This window comes from Erinaceus europaeus, chromosome 8, assembly GCF_950295315.1.
Source record: "Erinaceus europaeus chromosome 8, mEriEur2.1, whole genome shotgun sequence".
Taxonomy (NCBI): Eukaryota; Metazoa; Chordata; class Mammalia; order Eulipotyphla; family Erinaceidae; genus Erinaceus; species Erinaceus europaeus.
Window position 1 is genome coordinate 124,886,741 of NC_080169.1, and position 24,455 is coordinate 124,911,195.

The 24,455-nt window shown below is 52.6% G+C and overlaps 1 protein-coding gene across 1 annotated transcript; it reads right to left on the bottom strand.

Annotated features, from left to right (window-relative positions):
* Nucleotides 1-7,662: 7,662 nt before the first annotated feature.
* On the bottom strand, nucleotides 7,663-9,735 carry LOC132539741 (collagen alpha-2(I) chain-like). Its single transcript, XM_060195686.1, has one exon. The coding sequence runs from the start codon at nucleotides 9,733-9,735 to the stop codon at nucleotides 7,663-7,665; it is 2,073 nt and encodes a 690-aa protein (XP_060051669.1).
* Nucleotides 9,736-24,455: the final 14,720 nt, after the last annotated feature.

Sequence of the window (24,455 nt, forward strand, 5' to 3'; positions counted from 1 at the left end):
GATGGACGGACTTGCCCCCACCCCCTGCCCCCTTGGGTCACTGCGGCCCAAGGACCTCAGGCCGCAGTCTGCTGCCCTGTGCCCCGTGCAGGATGCTCCCCCCACCTCTGCTCAGCGTCTGCACCCCCAGCTGGCAAGCTCGCGCCCACCCCACCCCCAGAGGGGAGCACTCACCCCTGCCGTTGGCTCTCCTAGGGACCCCATCCTGTAAGGGATGCAGGCAGCCCAGGGGGTCCCAGCACCACCTAAGTGTCCCCTCCCCTCTGTCCTCTGCTCCTGTAGCTGAGTCCCATCCCCAGCTGGGCCCCCCAGTCCTCTGCAGAGACTCCTGACCCCGGGCCTGTAGGATCACCCCTGCCTGGGGCACAACCTCGGACCCTGCCACCCAGAGGCCATTCAGATACCCACCACCAGGGATATGGGACAGCACACAGGATGCAGGATGGGACACGGGACAGCATGGGGACATGGGATGGGGAACACAGGACAGCACGGGACAGCACATGGAACAGCACGGGGACATGGGATGGGGGACACAGGACAGCACAGGGGACATGGGACAGCACGGGGACATGGGACAGCATGGGGACACAGGACAGCACGGGGACGTGGGATGGAGGACACAGGACAGCACAGGGGACACGGGATAGTATGAGGGACACGGAACAGCATGGGGACACGGGACAGCACGGGGACATGGGATGGGGGACTTAGGACAGCACAGGGGATACGGGACAGCACGGGGGACATGGGATGGAGGACACAGAACAGCATGGGGACACGGAACAGCATGGGGACATGGGATGGGGGACACAGGACAGCACGGGGGACACGGGATAGTATGGGGGACATGGGATGGGGGACACGGGACAGCACGGGGACACAGTAGCAGGTCCCAGTCAGGGCAGCACCAGCGCCTCCGTGTGGGTGGGGTGGGGGTAGGAAGCTTCCAGAAGGAATCAGCATGGGGCCAGAGGTGGGGCTGGGGGTTGAGCTCACAGAGCCTGAGGGCAGGCCTCCTCCCCCTTGGGACCAGGTGGCAGTGGGTGGGGACCTGGACCAGAACGCCCCCCTCCGTGGCCTCAGCCGGTGACCTTTGAACTGTGGCAGTCCCGCTTGTTGACTCGTGCCAAGACCTCCCACCCGTGGGTGACCTAGGCTGGCACCCACTTGCCAGCGGCCACCCGCTGAACCTCCTCAGGATGCCCGGCCCATGTCTGAGGGAGGGCCCCCAGCTGCCCAGGGGCCACAGCCTGAGCCCCACCCCGACCCCTAGATTGGGGGGCAGGCAGTGGCTCTCTCCTGAGTCTCCCGGCGTCCATCAGGCTTCCCACAACTGACCCTCCTTGCAGCTCTGCTGGGGGAGGGTGCCCAGCGGGCGGCCCCTCCAGTCTGACCAGTTCCCAGTCTTCTCAGGAAGGAGTGTGGGGATGGGGAAGAATGGGGTGTTGGTGGCCAGGCCTCCTGCTCCTGGAGAGTTGGGTCTGGAAAGCCCAGGGCCCCCCCCACGGGACTGGCTCCCTCAGCCTGCGCCCACCCAGCCCCACCGGCAGGTGATGTCTGCCCCCCTTAATATTTTCATTTATTAATTTATTGGGGGATTCGTGCTTTACATTGGATAGTGAATACAGTAGCTTGCCCATGTGTGGCATTTCCCAGTTTTCCACATGACAATACAACCCCGCTAGGTCCTCTGTCTTCCTTTTCCAGGGCCTGTACTCCCCCCACCCCCCAGGGACTTTTACTTTGGTGCAATGCACCAATATTTTTATTTGTTTATTATTGGATAGAGACAGAGAAATTGAGAGGGAGATAGAGACAGAGACAGACACCTGCAGTCCTGCTCCAGCACTCGTGAAGCGACCCCCCTGCAGGTGGGGACCAGAGGCTTGAACCCAGGTCCTTGTGCACTGACTGCGCTCAGCCAGCTGCACCTCCACCTGGTCCCTGTCCCCCTCGTCTCCGGTGGAGCTGTCCTGTCCTGTGTGCCTGCTCTGTTGGGTTTCTGCTTGTCTAGAAGGAGCGAGAGAGGCTGCAGCACCTAAGCTCAGCGTGGTGGGGCCGGCATGAGCCTGGGTCACGCACAGAGAATGCACTGTCTAGGTGAGCTGTCTCGCCGGCCCTCTGTCATTTGCAAAAATACCATAAATGGGCTGGGGAGACGGCACAGGGGCCTGCAAATGGCTCTCCTGCCAGAGGCTCTGAGGGCCTGGGTTCAATCCCCAGCACCACCGTGAGCCAGAGCTGAGCAGGGCTGTGGGGAAAATAGTAACTGTTGAGGAATTATACAGATGCTGTCTCTGCCCGCAGGTTTTGCCACTTCCTGCGATATTCTCGCAGTGCCCGTCGTCGGGATGCGGCATCATCTAAGTTCATCTCCCACGTCTACGCTCGACCGGACCTGCCAATATACGCGGATATCTTCGCCCACCCTGTCCAACGCTTGACGTCTCGTCACCCAATCTGGTCCCCTACGCCTACACTGAACTTCTCTGTTCCAGACGCTTGGAAACAGAGCTGGCAGTCAGCTGAGGTCAAGAACAAACACCTCATCACAGACCCCTGCGAGCGTCAACCCGGCTTTGACCTAGCACGTTATGACTGGGCCCTCCTCCATCGCTATCGAACAGGCCATGGCCCGTGCGCCGCTATGTTCCACCGCTGGGGAGCCAGAGACGACCCGAACTGCCCCTGCGGCTACAGACAGACTATGACCCACAGAGTCAACGACTGCCACCTCTCCAGATTCAAAGGAGGTCTCGAAACTTGACATCAGGCTCAACCTGACGCTGTTGACTGGCTACGGAAGAAGACAAACGCTAGAAGAAGTGCCCTTTTCAACCAATCCTGTCCCGACATGTCACTCCTGGTTGTTGCCCAATAAAGCCCTCCCACTTCCGCGCCCTCCCCCCCCAGTGAGGTAGCAGGGGCGGCCATTTTTCCGGCTGACTCCACGTGGCCTGAGCCACCCTATTTGATCTGCAATAAAGATTGGTGTTCCCCATTTGCTCCGGATCTCCTCTCTCTCTTCTCTGCGGCACAGCCCGACAAGTAACAACAATAACAATAATAATAATGAGCCGGGAGACAGCACAGTTGTTCTGCAAAACTCTCCTGCCTGGGCAGAGTGCCAGTGAGCTTCCTCCAGGGCCAGGGCGTCTACCTGTGGCGTCAGGGCCACCTGGGAGCCCTACTCGGACAGGCCTGGCCCTCCAGGGACAGTGCCCAGGGCGGTGGCCCCGCAGCTCTGACTCAGCACCTTTCAGGGGCTTCTGCTCTGAGTCACCCTGACGTGGGACAGTCCCCACCTTGATGGGAACACGCCCGGCCTGGTCGCGTGGCCTGGTCCCTGACCGCTGGGGACAGTGAGCTGGGGGCAGTGTGAGCCTCTCCCTCCCCTCCCTCTCTCTTCCCTCCTCTTCCCCTCCCCTCCTTTCCCTTCCCTCTCCCCACCCTCACTCTCTCTCCCCTCCCCTCCCTCTCTCTTCCCTCCTCTTCCTCTCCCCTCCTTTCCCTTCCCTCTCCCCACCCTCACTCTCCCCTCCTCTCCCTTCTCTTCCCTCTCCCACTCCCCTCCTCTCCCCTCCCTCACTCCCTCTCCCCTCTCTTCCCTCCTCACCTCTTCTCTTTTCTCATCTCCCTCCACCCATCTAGCTTCCCTCCCCCTTCCTGTTCCTCTACCCTCCCTCTCTACTCCTCCCTCTCTGCCTTCCCTCTGGGACTGTCATACACAGGGCTGGGCAGCAAGAGAATTTGAAAGATCATGGTAGGGGGCCGGAGCCCCAGCACCATGTGGGGGACTCTGTGGCCCAGCCTCCCGCAGTCTTCCTCAGCCTTCCCAGCCTCCCCTTATCCTCCCCCAGCCTCCCCTCAGCCTCCCTCAGCCTCCCCCAGCCTCCTCTCAGCCTCCCCCAACCTACCCATAATCTCCCTCAGCCTCACCTCAGCCACCCTCAGCCTCCCCCAGCCTCCCTCAGCCTCCCTCAGCCTCCCCATAACCTCCCTCAGCCTCCCCTCAGCCTCCCCCAGCCTACCCATAACCTCCCTCAGCCTCCCCTCAGCCTCCCCCAGCCTCCCTCAGCCTCCCCCAGCCTCCCTCAGCCTCCCCTCAGCCTCCCTCAGCCTCCACTCAGCCTCCCCTAGCCTCCCCCAACCTCCCCATAACCTCCCTCAGCCTCCCTCTGCCTCCCTCAGCCTCCGCTCAGCCTCCCTCAGCCTCCCTCAGCCTCCCCATAACCTCCCTCAGCCTCCCCTCAGCCTCCCCCAGCCTACCCATAACCTCCCTCAGCCTCCCCTCAGCCTCCCCCAGCCTCCCCCAGCCTCCCTCAGCCTCCCTCAGCCTCCCCTCAGCCTCCCTCAGCCTCCACTCAGCCTCCCCTAGCCTCCCCCAACCTCCCCATAACCTCCCTCAGCCTCCCCCAGCCTCCCTCTGCCTCCCTCAGCCTCCGCTCAGCCTCCCTCAGCCTCCCTCAGCCTCCCCCAGTCTCCCCCAGCCTCCCTCTGCCTTCCTCAGCCTCCCTCAGCCTCCCCTCAGCCTCCCCCCAGCCTCCCCTCAGCCTCTCCTCAGCCTCCCTCAGCCTCCCCCAGCCTCCCCCAGCCTCCCTCAGGCTCCCCTCAGCCTCCCTCAGGCTCCCTCAGGCTCCCCTCAGCCTCCCTCAGGCTCCCTCAGGCTCCCCTCAGCCTCCCTCAGCCTCCGCTCAGCCTCCCTCAGCCTCCCCCAGCCTTCCCCAGCCTCCCCCAGCCTCCCTCTGCCTTCCTCAGCCTCCCCTCAGCCTCCCTCAGCCTCCCCTCAGCCTCCCTTAGCCTCCCCCAACCTCCCCATAACCTCCCTCAGCTGCCCCTCAGCCTCCCTCAGGCTCCCCAAGCCTCCCCTTAGCCTCCCCTCAGCTTCCCCTCAGCCTCCCCTCAGCTTCCCCTAGCCTCCCCCAACCTCCCCATAACCCCCCTCATCCTCCCCTCAGCCTCTCCTCAGCCTCCCCCCAGCCTCCCCCAGCCTCCCTCAGCCTCCCCTCAGCCTCCTTCAGCCTCCCCTCAGCCTCCCTTGGCCTCCCTCGGCCTCCCCTAGCCTCCCTCAGCCTCCCCCAACCTCCCCATAACCTCCTTCAGCCGCCCCTAAGCCTCCCTCAGGCTCCCCCAGCCTCCCCTCAGCCTCCCCTCAGCTTCCCCTCAGCCTCCCTTGGCCTCCCTCAGCCTCCCCATAGCCTCCCTCAGCCTCCCCTCAGGCTCCCCTCAGCCTCCCTCAGGCTCCCCTCAGCCTCCCTCAGGCTCCCTCGGCCTCCCCTCAGCCTCCCTCAGCCTCCCCCAGCCTCCCTCAGCCTCCCCTCAGCCTCCTTCAGCCTCCCCTCAGCCTCCCTTGGCCTCCCTCGGCCTCCCCTAGCCTCCCTCAGCCTCCCCCAACCTCCCCATAACCTCCTTCAGCCGCCCCTAAGCTTCCCTCAGGCTCCCCCAGCCTCCCCTCAGCCTCCCCTCAGCTTCCCCTCAGCCTCCCTTGGCCTCCCTCAGCCTCCCCATAGCCTCCCTCAGCCTCCCCTCAGGCTCCCCTCAGCCTCCCTCAGGCTCCCCTCAGCCTCCCTCAGGCTCCCTCGGCCTCCCCTCAGCCTCCCTCAGCCTCCCCTCAGCCTCCCTCAGCCTCCCCTCAGCCTCCCTCAGCCTCCCTCAGCCTCCCCTCAGCCTCCCCCAGCCTCCCCTCAGCCTCCCTCAGCCTCCCCCAGCCTCCCTCAGCCTCCCTCAGGCTCCCTCGGCCTCCCCTCAGCCTCCCTCGGCCTCCCCTCAGCCTCCCTCTGAGTGAGGGGCAAGGAGCCGGCGTCCATTGGCCAGACTCCTGCTGAGGCTCTGTGGTCTCAGGTCAGAGCCCCACAGTGCTGGCGGCCCGGCACCAGGACAGGCTTCACCATCCTGCGGCCTCGACAAAGCTGGTCGCTCAGTCCGCCGGGGGCTCCGTGGCTGGCAGGTCAGAGGGCAGTTCACAGCCCTGGCTGTGGGGGAGAGACAGAGACAGACAGACAGACAGAGCCCAGATCCCCACTGAGCCCCAGCTGCTGGTGGAGAGAGAGACAGAGACAGACAGACAGACAGACAGAGCCCAGATCCCTGCTAAGCCCCGGCTGCTGGTGGAGAGAGAGACAGAGACAGGCAGACAGACAGACAGACAGACAGACAGACAGAGCCCAGATCCCTGCTAAGCCCCGGCTGCTGGTGGAGAGAGAGACAGAGACAGACAGACAGACAGACAGACAGAGCCCAGATCCCTGCTAAGCCCCGGCTGCTGGTGGAGAGAGAGACAGAGACAGACAGACAGACAGACAGACAGACAGAGCCCAGATCCCTGCTAAGCCCCGGCTGCTGGTGGAGAGAGAGACAGAGACAGACAGACAGACAGACAGACAGACAGAGCCCAGATCCCTGCTAAGCCCCGGCTGCTGGTGGTGCTGGGGACTGAACCTGGGACCTCAGGGCCTCAGGCAGGGAGGAGTCTAGCAGAGCCCTTTGCTGTGCTCCAGCCTCCTTGTCCTTCCCCTCCTCCCTCCTCCTCCTCCCCTGCCCCTCCCCTTTCCTCCTCACTCGCCTCCTCCCCCTCCTCCTTTACTCTCCTGCTCCTCCCCTCTTCCTCTTCCTCCTCTCCCTTCCCTCCCCCTCCTCACTCGCCTCCTCCCCTTCCTTTCCCTCCTCCTCCTCCCTCCTGCGTCTCCTCTTTCTTCTACGTGTTACTATTTTTCCCAGAGCCTTGCTCAGCTCTGGTTGATGGTGGTGCTGGGGATTGAACCTGGGACCTCGAGCTTCAGGCAGGAGAGTCTTTTGCAGACCCCTGTGCTGTCTCCCCAACCTATAAAGTTTGTTTTATTTCAATGATAGAAAGATAGAGATGGAGGGAGTCGGGCGGTGGCGCAGCGGGTTAAGCGCAGGTGGCACAAAGCACAAGGACCGGCATAAGGATCCCGGTTCGAACCCCGGCTCCCCACCTGCAGGGGAGTCGCTTCACAGGTGGTGAAGCAGGTCTGCAGGTGTCTGTCTTTCTCTCCCCCTCTCTGTCTTCCCCTCCTCTCTCCATTTCTCTCTGTCCTATAAAAAAAAATAAATGAAATAAAAGAAGCTATGCACTTAAAAAAGAAAAGATAGAGATGGAGAAAGACTCCAGATTCCTGCTGAGCTCTGGCTGACGGTGGTGCTGGGGATGGAACCCAGGGCCCAGAGCCTCTGGCAGGAGAGTCTTTGCAGACCCTGTGCCGTCTCCCCACCGCCACTGGGGACCTTTCCTGAGGCCCCGGACGTGTGCCTGCCGCCTCGCACACTTGCTGGGGAGGAGCGTGGGCCCATGCTCCTTGTCTCACAGGGAAGGTTGCTTGCTGAGTCCACAGCACCCAGCATTCCAGCCCAGCCCAGGGACAAGGCAACGGGGACCCCACTCTGCTGTGCAGCTGGCCTCGAGCGTCACTGCTAGCTGGCTCCTCGTGGCTTCCCTTGTGGTTGCCTTTTGTCTTGTATCAGAGCCCTGCTCAGCTCTGATTTATGGTGGTGCAGGAGACTGAACTTGGGACTTGGAAACCTCAGGCATGAGAGTCTTTTTGCAGAACCATTATGCTGTCTCCACCCACCCCTGTGGCTGCCTGGGGCTCCTGGGCTTCCTGTGTCTTCTCAAGGCTCCCTGTCATTTCCTGTGGCCCCTCAAGGCTCCTGATGGCTGCCTGTGCCCCCCGTGGTTCCTGTGATTCCCGTGGCTGCCTGTGGCCCCCGTGGTTCCTGTGATTCCCGTGGCTGCCTGTGGCCCCCGTGGTTCCCTGTGATTCCCGTGGCTGCCTGTGGCCCCCGTGGTTCCCTGTGATTCCCGTGGCTGCCTGTGGCCCCCGTGGTTCCCTGTGATTCCCGTGGCTGCCTGTGGCCCCCGTGGTTCCTGTGATTCCCGTGGCTGCCTGTGGCCCCCGTGGTTCCTGTGATTCCCGGGGCTGCCTGTGGCTCCCGTGGTTCCTGTGATTCCCGTGGCTGCCTGTGGCCCCCGTGGTTCCTGTGATTCCCGTGGCTGCCTGTAGCCCCCGTGGTTCCTGTGATTCCCGTGGCTGCCTGTGGCCCCCGTGGTTCCCTGTGATTCCCGTGGCTGCCTGTGGCCCCCGTGGTTCCCTGTGATTCCCGTGGCTGCCTGTGGCCCCCGTGGTTCCTGTGATTCCCGTGGCTGCCTGTGGCCCCCGTGGTTCCTGTGATTCCCGTGGCTGCCTGTGGCCCCCGTGGTTCCTGTGATTCCCGTGGCTGCCTGTGGCCCCCGTGGTTCCTGTGATTCCCGTGGCTGCCTGTGGCCCCCGTGGTTCCTGTGATTCCCGTGGCTGCCTGTGGCCCCCGTGGTTCCTGTGATTCCCGTGGCTGCCTGTGGCCCCCGTGGTTCCCTGTGATTCCCGTGGCTGCCTGTGGTTCCCTGTGATTCCCGTGGCTGCCTGTGGCCCCCGTGGTTCCTGTGATTCCCGTGGCTGCCTGTGGCCCCCATGGTTCCTGTGATTCCCGTGGCTGCCTGTGGCTCCCGTGGTTCCTGTGATTCCCGTGGCTGCCTGTGGCCCCCGTGGTTCCTGTGATTCCCGTGGCTGCCTGTGGCCCCCGTGGTTCCCTGTGATTCCCGTGGCTGCCTGAGGTTCCCTGTGATTCCCGTGGCTGCCTGTGGCCCCCGTGGTTCCTGTGATTCCCGTGGCTGCCTGTGGCCCCCATGGTTCCTGTGATTCCCGTGGCTGCCTGTGGCTCCCGTGGTTCCTGTGATTCCCGTGGCTGCCTGTGGCCCCCGTGGTTCCTGTGATTCCCGTGGCTGCCTGTGGCCCCCGTGGTTCCTGTGATTCCCGTGGATGCCTGTGGGCCCCGTGGTTCCTGTGATTCCCGTGGCTGCCTGTGGCCCCCGTGGTTCCCTGTGATTCCCGTGGCTGCCTGTGGCCCCCGTGGTTCCTGTGATTCCCGTGGCTGCCTGTGGCCCCCGTGGTTCCCTGTGATTCCCGTGGCTGCCTGAGGTTCCCTGTGATTCCCGTGGCTGCCTGTGGCCCCCGTGGTTCCTGTGATTCCCATGGCTGCCTGTGGCCCCCGTGGTTCCCTGTGATTCCCGTGGCTGCCTGAGGTTCCCTGTGATTCCCATGGCTGCCTGTGGCCCCCGTGGTTCCTGTGATTCCCATGGCTGCCTGTGGCCCCCGTGGTTCCCTGTGATTCCCATGGCTGCCTGTGGCCCCCGTGGTTCCTGTGATTCCCGTGGCTGCCTGTGGCCCCCGTGGTTCCTGTGATTCCCGTGGCTGCCTGTGGCCCCCGTGGTTCCTGTGATTCCCGTGGCTGCCTGTGGCCCCCGTGGTTCCTGTGATTCCCGTGGCTGCCTGTGGCCCCCGTGGTTCCTGTGATTCCCGTGGCTGCCTGTGGCCCCCGTGGTTCCTGTGATTCCCGTGGCTGCCTGTGGCCCCCGTGGTTCCTGTGATTCCCGTGGCTGCCTGTGGCCCCCCTGGTTCCCTGTGATTCCCGTGGCTGCCTGTGGCCCCCGTGGTTCCTGTGATTCCCGTGGCTGCCTGTGGCCCCCGTGGTTCCCTGTGATTCCCGTGGCTGCCTGTGGCCCCCGTGGTTCCCTGTGATTCCCGTGGCTGCCTGTGGCCCCCGTGGTTCCCTGTGATTCCCGTGGCTGCCTGTGGCCCCCGTGGTTCCCTGTGATTCCCGTGGCTGCCTGTGGCCCCCGTGGTTCCCTGTGATTCCCGTGGCTGCCTGTGGCCCCCGTGGTTTCCCATAATTCCCCATGGCTCCCTGTGGCTGCCCGTGCTTCCCCGTGGCTCTCTGTCTCTCCCATGGCCTGAGATGGAGCCACAGGCCTGGCCTCCAGGCACGGGCTCAGGCAGCCACTGGGCCCTTGCTCCTCTCCTGCGCCATGGGCTCCTGGCAGCCCTTGCTCTGTACTGGAGTCTCCAGCCGCACCCACTGAGGCCCTGCCCCAGAGGGGTGTGTATCCTGGCAAGGGCCGGAAAGCGGGTTTCTGCTCGGCGCAGTTAGGAAGCCAGAACCAAGCCTGGAGGCGGGCAGCTCCGGGCCTCACATGCTGCCCTTCCTGCCAGTCTGGCCCTCCTGAGTTTAGTGAGAGCCGCTATGGGCCTCTTTCAGGAGGTGCACAGCTGTGCCACGGTGCCGCCTTGCGTCTCCCTCCCTCTCTCTCAAGGAAGAAGTCCCGTCCCGCAGCTCTCCAGTGTTACAGCTCAAAGTAACCAAAGGCCGAGGCACATAGAGGCAGGGAGCTCCATTTCTTTCCCATTGAGGGGTTTCCGGTCGGTTCCCGGCAGGCCCGAGCAGCTTTCTACCTTGGCACCCAGCCTCTGTCTGTTCTCAGGCTGGCACACCACAGGCCGATGGGTGAGAGAGTCCGTTGGGGCGCTGACAGTCGGTGAGAGCAGGTCAGCTACAGTCTGAAGTCCGCCAGGCCTCCGCGGGACACGGGGCCGTGTGAGTGAGAGTCCCGGCACATGCCCTCAGCTTTCTCTCCCTTCATTCTTTGGGCCGCATCCTTCATCCCACCCTCCCTGTGCTGACAGGTGCAGTCGCTGGCCGGACCCACAGCAGAAATACAGAGGAAGAAGGGCCTCGACGAGTGGGGCCTCGGGCCTCGCCCAGCCGCCCTCTGTCCTCTGTGCCAAGAGCAGCTGACCATTACCACAAGACGTGAGGGACTCAGGACTCACCTGAGTGGAAGCCGAGACACATCTGGGTTCTGGCAAGTGCTCACTCACCTACAGTAACATGGGGCAGGTGAGGACAAGGAAGCCTGTGGGGCAGTTCTGAAGGGTATGCAAATAGGACAGGGACAGAGGGACAGGGCCAAGGGACAGAGATGGAGGGACAGGGACAGAGGGACAGAGATGGAAGGACAGGAACAGAGGGACAGGGCTGAGGGGTGGAAACAGAGGGACAGGGACGGAGGGACAGAGATGGAGGGATAGGAACAGAGGGACAGGGTTGAGGGACAGGGACAGAAACAGAGGGACAGGGGCAGAGGGACAGGGCTGAGGGACAGGGACAGAAACAGAGGGACAGGGACATAGGGACAGAGATGGAGGAACAGAAACAGAGGGAAAGGGACAGAGGGACAGGGCCAAGGGACAGGGACAGAGGGACATAAACAGAGGGACAAGGACAGAGGGATAGGGCCAAGGGACAGGGACAGAGGGACAGGGACAGAGGGACAGGGACAGAGGGACAGGGCCGAGGGACGGAGATGGAGGGACAGGAACAGAGGGACAGGGACAAAGGGATAGGGCTGAGGGACAGAAACAGAGGGACAGAGATGGAGTGACAGGAACAGAGGGACAGGGACAGAGGGACAGAAACAGAGGGACAGGTCCAAGGGACAGAGATAGAGGGACAGAAACAGAGGGACAGGGCCGAGCGACAGAGATGGAGGGACAGGAACAAAGGGACAGGGACAGAAACAGAGGGACAGGTCCAAGGGACAGAGATAGAGGGACAGAAACAGAGGGACAGGGACAGAGGGACAGGGCCGAGGGACAGAGATGGAGGGATAGGGACAGAGGGACAGAGATGGAGGGACAGGAACAGGGACAGGGCTGAGGGACAGAGATGGAGGGACAGGAACAGAGGGACAGGGACAGAGGGACAGAAACAGAGGGACAGGTCCAAGGGACAGAGATAGAGGGACAGGGACAGAGGGACAGGGACAGAGGGACAGGGCCGAGGGACAGAGATGGAGGGAGAGGGACAGAGGGACAGAGATGGAGGGACAGGAACAGGGACAGGGCTGAGGGACAGAGATGGAGGGACAGGAACAGAGGGGCAGGGACAGAGGGACAGAAACAGAGGGACAGGTCCAAGGGACAGAGATAGAGGGACAGGGACAGAGGGACAGGGCCGAGGGACAGAGATGGAGGGACAGGGACAGAGGGACAGAGATGGAGGGACAGGAACAGAGACAGGGCTGAGGGACAGAGATGGAGGGATAGGAACAGAGGGACAGGTCCAAGGGACAGAGATAGAGGGACAGGGCTGAGGGACAGGGACAGAGGAACAGAAACAGAGGGACAGGGACAGAGGGACAGGGCTGAGGGACAGGGACAGAGGAACAGAAACAGAAGGACAGGGACAAAGGAATAGGAACAGAGGGATAGGGACAGAGGGATAAGGACAGCGGGACAGGGACAGAAATAAAGGGACAGTGCCCGAGGGACAGGGCCTAGCAGGCTTTGGTGTCCATCATCTAGCTGCGCCACGTGGAGCCCCGTCCTGCACCCCAAGCTCAGCATTTCCCCCCGGCCGGGCTCTGTTACGAAGTGACAGAGATGTGGGTGGTGTCTCCACTCTTCACAACAGTTGTGGAAACGGTCACGGATCTGAGGTGATGAGGAAAACTGAGGCTTGTTCCTGCGTGAGATCACTGCCTTCGCTGGCTTCACACCGCCCCACGCCTTATCAGCCCCTGTTGAAGCTTTTACAAAACAAACAGGGCAGTGGCGCACCTGGTTAAGCGCACACCTTACAGTGCACAAGGACCTGGGTTCAAGCCCCAGTCCCCACCTGCATGGGGGAAGCTTTGCAAGCGATGGAGCAGGGCTGCCGGTGTCTCTGTCTCTCTCCCCTCCCCTCTCAATTTTTGTCTCTATCTGATAATATAAATAAGGGTTTAAAAAGTGTGTTAAAACAAACAGGCTGACAGATGGCTCACAGAGAACACAGTGTCTGCCTTTGGAGCCAAGAACTCTCTCAATACAAAATCTTTTTTATTAATTTATTTCTTTTTTTAAATTTTTTTATTTTTTTTAAGTTTATTTCTTTATTGGGGAATTAATGTTTTACATTCAATAGTAAATACAATAGTTTGTACGTGCATAACATTCCCCAGTTTCCCATTTAACAATACAACCCCCACTATGTCATTTATCACCCTTCATGGACCTGTATTCTCCCCACCCACCCACCCACCCCAGAGTCTTTTACTTTGGTGCAATACGCCAATTCCATTTCAGGTTCGACTTGTGTTTTCTTTTCTGATCTTGTTTTTCAACTTCGGCCTGAGAGTGAGATCATCCCATATTCATCCTTCTGTTTCTGACTTATTTCACTCAACATGATTTCTTCAAGGTCCATCCAAGATCGGCTGAAAACGGTGAAGTCACCATTTTTTACAGCTGAGTAGTATTCCATTGTGTATCTAGACCACAACTTGCTCAGCCACTCATCTGTTGTTGGACACCTGGGTTGCTTCCAGGTTTTGGCTATTACACATTGTGCTGCCAAGAACATATGTGTACACAGATCTTTTTGGATGGATGTGTTGGGTTCCTTAGGATATATCCCCAGGAGGGGAATTGCAGGGTCATAGGGTAGGTCCATTTCTAGCCTTCTGAGAGTTCTCCAGACTGTTCTCCACAGAGGTTGGACCCATTGACATGCCCACCAGCAGTGCAGGAGGGTTCCTTTGTCCCCACATCCTCTCCAGCATTTGCTGCTGTTACCTTTTCTGATGTGTGACATTCTCACAGGAGTGAAGTGATATCTCATTGTTGTCTTGATTTGCATTTCTCTGACAATCAGAGACTTGGAGCATTTTTTCATGTGTTTCTCGGCCTTTTGGATCTCTTCTGTGGTGAATATTCTGTCCAAGTCCTCCCCCCGTTTTTGGATGGGGTTATTTGTTGTCTTGTTGTTGAGTCTGGCAAGCTCTTTATATATGTTGGTTATTAAACTCTTATCTGATGTATGGCATGTAAAGATCTTCTCCCAGTCTGTGAGGGTCTCTTGGTTTGGGTAGTGGTTTCTTGTGCTGTGAAGAAGCTTTTGAATTTGATGTAGTCCCATAGGTTTATACTCGCCTCAGTCTTCCTTGTCATTGTCAATACCGAATCTTACAGGGGACTTCTTTGTCTTTTTTTCTTATTTCTTTATTTTTTATTAGTGATTTAATATTGATTTACAAAACTGTAAGATCAGAAATCAATTCCTTTTACTATAGCAACGAAAACAATAAAATATCTAGGAGTAAACCTAACCAAAGAAGTGAAAGACTTGTATACTGAAAATTATGAGTCACTACTCAAGGAAATTGAAAAAGACACAAAGAAGTGGAAAGATATTCCATGTTCATGGGTTGGAAGAATTAACATCATCCAAATGAATATATTACCCAGAGCCATCTACAGATTTAATGCTATCCCCATCAAGATCCTAAGCACATTTTTTAGGAGAATAGAAAAAATGCTACAAATGTTTATCTGGAACCAGAAAAGACCTAGAATTGCCAAAACAATCTTGAGAAAAAAGAACAGAACCGGAGGCATCACACTCCCAGATCTCAAACTGTATTATAGGGCCATTGTCATCAAAACTGCTTGGTACTGGAACATGAACAGACACACTGACCAGTGGAATAGAATTGAGAGCCCAGAAATGAGGCCTCACACCTATGGACATCTATCTTTAACAAAGGTGCCCAGACTATTAAATGGGGAAAGCAGAGTCTCTTCAATGATGTTGGAAACAATGGGTTGAAACATGCAGAAGAATGAAACTGAACCACCATATTTCACCAAATACAAAAGTAAATTCCAAGTGGATCAAGGCCTTGAATGTTAGACCAGAAACTACCAGATACTTAGAGGAAAATATTGGCAGGACTCTTTCCCGCATAAATTTTTTAAAGATTATTTATTTATTTATTAATGAAAAACATAGGAGGAGAGAGAAAGAGCCACACATCACACTGGTACCTGTGCTGTTGGGAATTGAACTCAGGACTTCATGCTTGAGAGTTCGATGCTTCACTGCACCACCTCCAGGACCACTCTGCATAAATCTTACAGACATCATCAATGAAATGAATCCAATTACAAAGAAGACTAAGGCGGGAGCCAGGCATTAGCGCAGCGGGTTAAGCATACGTGGCGCAAAGCGCAAGGACCGGCATAAGGATCCCAATTTGAGCCCCCGGCTCCCCACCCGCAGGGGAGTCGCTTCACAGGTGGTGAAGCAGGTCTGCAGGTGTCTTTCTCTCCCCCTTTCTGTCTTCCCATCCTCTCTCCATTTCTCTCTGTTCTATCCAACAACGACAACATCAATAACAACAATAATAAAAAGGGCAACAAAAGGGAATAAATAAAAATATTAAAAAAGACTAAGGCAAACATAAATCTATGGGACTACATCAAGTTAAAAAGCTTCTGCACAGCAAAAGAAACCACTACCCAAACCAATAGACTCCTCACAGAATAGGAGAAGATCTTTACATGCCATACAGCAGACAAGAGTTTAATAAGCAAAATATATAAGGAGCTTGTCAAATTCAACCACAAGAAAACAAATAACCCCATCCAAAAATGGGAGGGGGTTGGGAGTCGGGCGGTGGTGCAGTGGGTTAAGCGCACGTGGCGCAAAGCGCAGGGACCAGCGTAAGGATGCCGGTTCGAGCCCCCGGCTCCCCACCTGCAGGGGAGTCACTTCACGGGCGGTGAAGCAGGTCTGCAGGTGTCTATCTTTCTCTCCCCTCTCTCTCTGTCTTCCCCTCCTCTCTCCATTTCTCTCTGTCCTATCCAACATCAAAGCAACGTCAACAATGGCAATAATAACCGCAACGAGGCTGCAACAACTAGGGCAACAAAAAGGGGGAAAAATGGCCTCCAGGAGTGGTGGATTCATGGTGCAGGCACCGAGCCCAGCAATAACCCTGGAGAAAAAAAAAAATTTTTTTTAAATGGGGGGGGGAGGACATGGACAGAATATTCACCACAGAAGAGATCCAAAAGGCCGAGAAACAAGTGAAAAAATGCTCCAAGTCTTTAATTGTCAGAGAAATGCAAATAAAGACAACAATGAGATATCACTTCACTCCTGTGAGAATGTCATACATCAGAAAAGGTAACAGCAGCAAATGCTGCTGGAGAGGGTGTGGGGTCAAAGGAACCCTCCTGCACTGCTGGTGGGCATGTCAATGGGTCCAACCTCTGTGGAGAACAGTCTGGAGAACTCTCAGAAGGCTAGAAATGGACCTACCCTATGACCCTGAAATTCCTCTCCTGGGGATAGATCCTGAGGAACCCAGTACACCCATCCAAAAAGATCTGTGTACACATATGTTCTTGGCAGCACAATTTGTAATAGCCAAAACCTGGAAGCAACCCAGGTGTCCAACAACAGATGAGTGGCTGAGCAAGTTGTGGTATGTATACTCAGCTGTAAAAAATGGTGACTTTGGGGAAGCAAATACAGAAGCCAGACCTTCTACCTTCTGCAACCCACAATGACCCTGGGTCCATACTCCCAGAGGGATAGAGAATGGGAAAGCTATCAGGGGAGGGGGTGGGATATGGAGATTGGGCGGTGGGAATTGTGTGGGGTTGTACCCCTCCTACCCTATGGTTTTGTTAATTAATCCTTTCTTAAATAAAAAAGAAAAAAAATTAAATTCGTTTTATTTATGTCTTATTTGATAGGAGGGAGATAGAGAGATGGAGAGACACTCACAGCCCTGCCTCACCTCGTGTGCATGTGGAGACCAGGGGTTTGGCCTTGGACCCTTCTGTGCTGTGAGGTGAGCATGTCTCCAGGTGCACCACCGCCTGCTCCATCCCCGCATGTCCACATGGCCTGTGCTTACTTCTTTTCCATCCTCACTTTCTCCCTGTCAGTGCTCCTCTTTCCTCTGAAACGTGACTTTCTCTCTGTGACTCCTCCATGGAGGACTCAGTCTAGAGCCCAAGAGGGGGGCTGGGGGTCCCCGGTGAGTGGCTCCTCCCCCGCCACAGCCAGAACAAAATGCAGTGTGTGCCTGTGTCTGCACTGCTCCCCGCCCCCTGAGCCCCGTGGGGGCTCAGACAATCTGAAGCATCTCGTGGGGCCACTGTCTGCGTGGAGGGGACGCAGGCTCCACCCGCCCACCTGGCCCTCTGCCCGAGCTGTGTCCACACTGCTTGAAACAGCTGGAGAGGGAGCGAGTGCTGATTCCGAGGTCAGCGGCGGTGTTAGGGGGACACTGACTTGTCGGTCCAAGTTCACGGCGCCATCAGGCCGGGCTAGCTTTGCGGTGGGAGACAGATGACCAGGGGCACACGGCTGAGCAGAGAAGCAGTATTTTTTTATTCGCGAGCGAACGGTTCAAAAAACTAATCCAAACTAATCACCACACAATTTTTCCTGCCTCTCCTCCGGTGGAAGTACATAGGATAGAGGGCAGGGAGAAGGGAGAAGCGCGAAAAGGCAAAGACTAAACCACAATCTCCCGCAGGCGGGGGAGTGAGACCAAACCACTGTGACAGAATGACCGTGTAAACAGACCACAGCGTCAAGCAGTGTAACAGAAGGGATCCCAGAGCAGAACTAGAAGCAGACCAACAATTCTCCCTTTTCTTTTTAACTAAATGACCATAGTATCAGGAGTGTGGGGTGAACAGAAACCTATATCGTACAGGTGTTTTCAAAAAAGAAACTGGCACAAACATGGAGGAATAAGTAAGTGGGCAACATGAACCAGTGTGCTGCCAAGGGAAGGCCTGAGGGGTGTTTTTGCCTCTGTGGGCAAAACTTTATCAGCTAAAGGACATTTCCTGCCTCTAGGGGCTTTTCTTGTCTCAACGGGCCTTTCCTGCCTCTGTGGGCATTACCCAGCATGGAGGGGGCTGTGGCCTATAGAGTCCCAAGGCAGCTGGCTGCAGTCAGTCTTTGAGAAACCCAGCAGCGTAAAGGAAAGCCACTTTAGTGTTGTGTACCAGTAAGTCCGATAGAAGTGCCAGTTCAAAGCAGATGTCCGCTGAAGAATTGCCAGGGGGTGGAACGTTGCCTGAGGAAGGTCAGCCTCTGGAATTCTGCTTCTCTGTAGAGAACTTGACAGCTGCAATTCACTCACTTATGAAACAAAACTTGTAGCAGGTTAGAAGTTCACCACAATTGATAACACAATGATTATAATTGGTTTAGGTATCTATAAATTTGGAAGGTCTTTCTCGTTTCATTTTAAGGCTCCTTAACCAATTTAAGTGCAATAAAATGTGGTCAGGCAAAGAAGCAGTGCTAGAGCCTCAGGCGTGAGAATCATCAGCATGACCGTTGTGCAGTCCACCGTTTCTCATTGAGAAGGTATTGGAGAGCTTCACATATCAACAACGTCTTTTCTTTTTTTTTACCCTTTGTTACACCCATACAAGATGGAGACACACCCTAGGTGTGCGCAGGTTTTTAGACCAATTTAGTTAAAATATATTGATTTTTAACTAATTTTTACCTCAGACTTTAAATGTAAGTTAATTTTACCTTTATGAGAATTATGTTGAAAATCTTTTTCATTTAACTTTGCCTAGTAAGAATGTAGCCTTAAATTTACATTTCTAACCTTGAAGTTAATGTTTACCAAACTTTAAACACACACATAAACATGGTCTTCAATACACAAGGAGGAAAACTTTTGTTATGAAGACATGTCATTTTAAACACGAGTTTAGGAGGGATTCGACTTCCGGAGGCGGAGCTACGAGCAGCAGATCGCTTTCTCTCCTCTCCCGGATTAACTAGGAATACCAAAGGAGACCACCCAGACCGAAACAAGACAGGACTAGAATGACCACAGGAACCCAGTAAATCACCCGTGAGTACAAACACGCGTGGCTGGTGACAGAGAGGAGAGAGGGGCCTAAGGAGAGATTAAGTGACTGCTAACAGTTTGACAGTTTATCAGTGGAGACACCACCTCCAGTCTTCTCCACCAACAAGGGGACAGCTGAAGGGAGGAAAGGACTCCCCAGAGACTCACCAAGTGCAACTCTGAGTCTCCATTGCTACTACCCTCAGAATCTGGAGCAGCAACAGGGAGGGACACCAGGGTACAGAGATCTAACCGGGAAACTCAGAAGACCTATACCTCGGTGGCATAGCTGAGGGGCTGTGAAAGTCTCTTTGCATAACCACTGGATTATATCTGCCACACCCTGCTTTATCTCTTGGTCAGGAGTCAGTGATTAAGCGAAGAAGCCTATTGATAGTTTAAAAGCCCTCAGGCTCCCATAGCCTACAGGGGGAAAAAAAAAAGGCTTTTACACCACTGAACTCCAACTCAGGGATTGAAAAAACTGTTAACTTATTTAAAATGGTTAAAACAACAAGAAAAAATATTGGAGACTCGAACCAGGACAAGAGTCCAGCTAAAAGTCCTCCAGAGGGTGAAGCACAAAACGAGTTCAACATCCAAACATTAGCTAAGGAAATAATAACAGGAGTGAGTAAAGAATTTGAAAAAATTGTAATCAGAAATGCAGGAACAACAAATGAGAATATGGAAGAAAATTCTAATTATCTCATGGTTATTAGAGAGCTGAAAGCTGAAATCGCTGAGCTAAGAAGGCAACTAGCTGAACAAGCTAAAACAGTATCAGAGCAGGGCAACAAAATAGATGAACTCCAGAAAGCAGTAGAGGGCAGAGAGAATAGAATCAATGAGGCTGAAGACAGAATTAGCAAGATTGAGGATGAATTAGAGACAACTAAAAAAGAAGTAAGAGTTCTCAAAAAGAGATTAAGAGATGCTGAAAACAACAACAGAGTCCTATGGGATGACTTCAAAAGAAACAATATACGCATTATTGGCTTACCAGAGGAAGAAAGAGAAGGGGAGGAAGAAAGCGTTCTCCAGGGCATAATAGCTGAAAATTTCTCTAGTCTAGACAACACCAAAGACATAAAGATTCAAGAAGCCCAGAGGGTCCCAAACAGAATTAACCCAGACCTAAAGACACCAAGACATGTCATACTTAGATTGGAAAGGAATAAGGATAAAGAAAGGATCCTCAAGGCTGCAAGAGAAAAACAAAGAGTCACCTACAAAGGAAAACCCATAAGATTAGCAGCAGACTTCTCCATACAAACACTACAGGCCAGAAGAGAATGGCAAGATATCTATCGAGTGCTCAATGAGAAAGGCTTTCAGCCAAGAATACTATATCCTGCTAGATTGTCATTCAGACTAGATGGAAGCATCAAAACCTTCTCAGACAAGCAACAGTTGAAGGAAGCAATCATCACCAAGCCTGCCCTGAAAGAAGTTCTGAAAGGTCTCCTATAAACAACCAAACCACCACAAATAGGACATATATCAAAACACTCTAAAACTCTACAAGAATGGCGTTAAAATATCTTCAATCTTTGATATCAATAAATGTGAATGGCCTGAATTCACCTATTAAAAGACACAGAGTAGGAAGATGGATCAGAAAACACAACCCAACAATATGTTGTCTACAGGAAACTCACCTAACTCAACAAGACAAACACAGACTTAAAGTGAAAGGATGGAAAACTATCATTCAAGCCAATGGCCCACAAAAAAGGGCAGGAACAGCTATTCTCATATCTGACATGATAGACTTTAAAATAGATAAGATTAAAAAAGATAGGAATGGACACTACTTAATGCTCAGAGGATCAGTCAATCAAGAGGACTTAACACCGGCATAAGGATCCCGGTTTGAACCCCGGCTCCCCACCTGCAGGGGAGTCGCTTCACAGGCGGTGAAGCAGGTCTGCAGGTGTCTATCTTTCTCTCCTCCTCTCTGTCTTCCCCTCCTCTCTCCATTTCTCTCTGTCCTATCCAACAATGACAACAATAATAATAACTACAACAATAAAACAATAAGGGCAACAAAAGGGAATAAATAAATAAAATAAATATTTAAAAAAAAAAAGAGGACTTAACAATTATTAATATCTATGCACCCAATGAGAAGCCATCTAAATACATCAAACTTCTACTGAAAGAGCTACAACAATATATTAACAGTAACACAATCATAGTAGGGGACTTCAACACCCCACTATCTCAACTTGACAGATCATCCAGGCAGAAAATCAGTAAAGACATAAGGGAGCTAAATGAAGAGATAGATAAACTAGAACTATTGGACATTTTCAGAGTCATTTATCACAAGAAACTGGAATACACATTTTACTCAAATCTACATGGATCATTCTCAAGGATAGACCATATGTTAGGCCACAAAGACAGCATCAGCCTATTCAAGAGCACTGAAATCATCCCAAGCATCTTCTCAGACCACAGTGGAATTAAACTAACACTTAACAATCAACAAAAGATTAGTAACAGTCTCAAAATGTGGAAGCTCAACAGTACACTTCTTAACAACTTCTGGGTCAAAGAGGAAATCAAGGAAGAAATCAAAATGTTTCGAGAGTTCAATGAAAATGAAGACACAAGCTATCAAAATATTTGGGACACAGCTAAAGCAGTCCTAAGAGGGAAGTTCATAGCTATACAAGCACACATTAGGAAACAAGAAAAGGCACAAATAAACAGCCTGATTGCACATCTCAAAGACCTAGAAGAAGAACAACAAAGGAATCCTAAAGCAACCAGAAGGACAGAAATCACTAAAGTTAGGGCAGAAATAAATAACATTGAGAATAGGAAAACCATACAAAAGATCAATGAAAGTAAATGTTGGTTCTTCGAAAGAGTAAACAAAATCAACAAACCTTTAGCCAGACTCACAAAACAAAAAAGGGAGAAGACCCAAATAAATCAGATAGTAAATGAAAGAGGAGAAATCACAACAGACACTGCAGAAATTCAACATATCATGTGAGGCTTCTATGAACAACTATATGCCACCAAGCTAGAGAACCTGGAAGAAATGAATGATTTCCTAGATACCTACCAACTTCCAAAACTAAGTAAAGAGGAAGTGGGTAACATGAACAGGCCCATCACAGCTAATGAAACTGAAACAGTTATCAAAAATCTTCCCAAAAATAAAAGTCCTGGACCAGATGGTTTTACAAATGAATTCTACAAAACTTTCAAAGAAGAACTAATACCTCTACTTTTAAAAGTCTTCCAGAAGATTGAAGACACTGGAATACTCCCTGCCAGCTTCTATGAAGCCAACATCACCCTGATACCAAAAGCAGACAGGGACACAACCAAAAAAGAAAACTACAGACCAATATCTCTGATGAACATAGATGCGAAAATATTGAACAAAATTCTAGCCAACCGGATACAGCAGTATATCAAAAAGATTGTTCATCATGACCAAGTGGGGTTTATCCCAGGCATGCAAGGTTGGTTTAATATACGTAAATCAATCAATGTGATCCACCACATCAACAAAAGCAAGACCAAAAACCACATGGTCATATCAATAGATGCAGAGAAAGCCTTTGACAAAATACAACATCCCTTTATGATCAAAACACAACAAAAAATGGGAATAGGTGGAAAATTCCTGAAGATAGTGGAGTCTATATATAGCAAATCTACAGCCAACATCATACTCAATGTTGAAAAACTGGAAGCATTTCCCCTCAGATCAGGTACTAGACAGGGCTGCCCACTATCACCATTACTATTCAACATAGTGTTGGAAGTTCTTGCCATAGCAATCAGGCAGGAGCAAGGAATTAAAGGCATACAGATTGGAAGAGAAGAAGTCAAACTCTCCTTATTTGCAGATGACATGATAGTATACATGGAAAAACCTAAGGAATCCAGCAAGAAGCTTTTGGAAATCATCAGGCAATACAGTAAGGTGTCAGGCTATAAAATTAACATTCAAAAGTCAGTGGCATTCCTCTATGCAAACACTAAGTTAGAAGAAATTGAAATCCAGAAATCAGTTCCTTTTTCTATAGCAACAAAAACAATAAAATATCTAGGAGTAAACCTAACCAAAGAAGTGAAAGACTTGTATACTGAAAATTATGAGTCACTACTCAAAGAAATTGAAAAAGACACAAAGAAGTGGAAAGATATTCCATGTTCATGGGTTGGAAGAATTAACATCATCAAAATGAATATATTACCAAGAGCCATCTACAAATTTAATGCTATCCCCATCAAGATCCCAAGCACATTTTTTAGGAGAATAGAAAAAATGCTACAAATGTTTATCTGGAACCAGAAAAGACCTAGAATTGCCAAAACAATCTTGAGAAAAAAGAACAGAACCGGAGGCATCACACTCCCAGATCTCAAACTGTATTATAGGGCCATTGTCATCAAAACTGCTTGGTACTGGCACATGAACAGACACACTGACCAGTGGAATAGAATTGAGAGCCCAGAAATGAGGGAGGCCCCACACGTATGGACATCTAATCTTTGACAAAGGGGCCCAGACTATTATATGGGGGAAGCAGAGTCTCTTCAACAAATGGTGTTGGAAACAATGGGTTGAAACATGCAGAAGAATGAAACTGAATCACTGTATTTCACCAAATACAAAAGTAAATTCCAAGTGGATCAAGGACTTGGATGTTAGACCAGAAACTACCAGATACTTAGAGGAAAATATTGGAAGAACTTTTTTCCGCATGAATTTTAAAGACATTTTCAATGAAACGAATCCAATTACAAGGAAGACTAAGGCAAGTATAAACCTATGGGACTACATCAAATTAAAAAGCTTCTTCACAGCAAAAGAAACCACTACCCAAATCAAGAGACCCCTCACAGAATGGGAGAAGATCTTTACATGCCATACATCAGATAAGAGTTTAATAACCAACATATATAAAGAGCTTGCCAAACTCAACAACAAGACAACAAATAACCCCATCCAAAAATGGGGGGAGGACTTGGACAGAATATTCACCACAGAAGAGATCCAAAAGGCCCAGAAACACATGAAAAAATGCTCCAAGTCTCTGATTGTCAGAGAAATGCAAATCAAGACAACAATGAGATATCACTTCACTCCTGTGAGAATGTCACACATCAGAAAAGGTAACAGCAGCAAATGCTGGAGAGGGTGTGGGGTCAAAGGAACAACAGATGAGTAGCTGAGCAAGTTGTGGTATATATACACAATGGAATACTACTCAGCTGTAAAAAATGGTGACTTCACCGTTTTCAGCCGATCTTGGATGGACCTTGAAAAAATCATGTTGAGTGAAATAAGTCAGAAACAGAAGGATGAATATGGGATGATCTCACTCTCATGCCGAAGTTGAAAAACAAGATTAGAAAAGAAAACACAAGTCGAACCTGAAATGGAATTGGAGTATTACACCAAAGTAAAAGACTCTGGGGTGGGTGGGTGGGTGGGGAGAATACAGGTCCATGAAAAATGATGAATGAAATAGTGGGGGTTGTATTGTTAAATGGGAATCTGGGGAATGTTATGCATGTAAAAAAAAAAAAAAGAAGTAGAAACGCAAAGCAGAAATTGACTTGAGTTTGGAGTATGGCACCAAAGTAAGAAAGCAGAAGTACACTAGAGTTTGCAGTGAGTACCTCCCTAATACTTCCTCTCCACTTTTCCAAGCTTTGGGTCCATGATTGCTCAACAATTTGTTTGGCTTTGTATGTTAACTCTCTTTTCAGTCACCAGGTTCCAGGTGTCATCAGGATGCCGGCCAGACTTCCCTGGATTGAAGACCCCACCAATATGTCCTGGAGCTCAGCTTCCCCAGAGACCCACCCTACTAGGGAAAGAGAGAGGCAGAATGGGAGTATGGACCGACCAGTC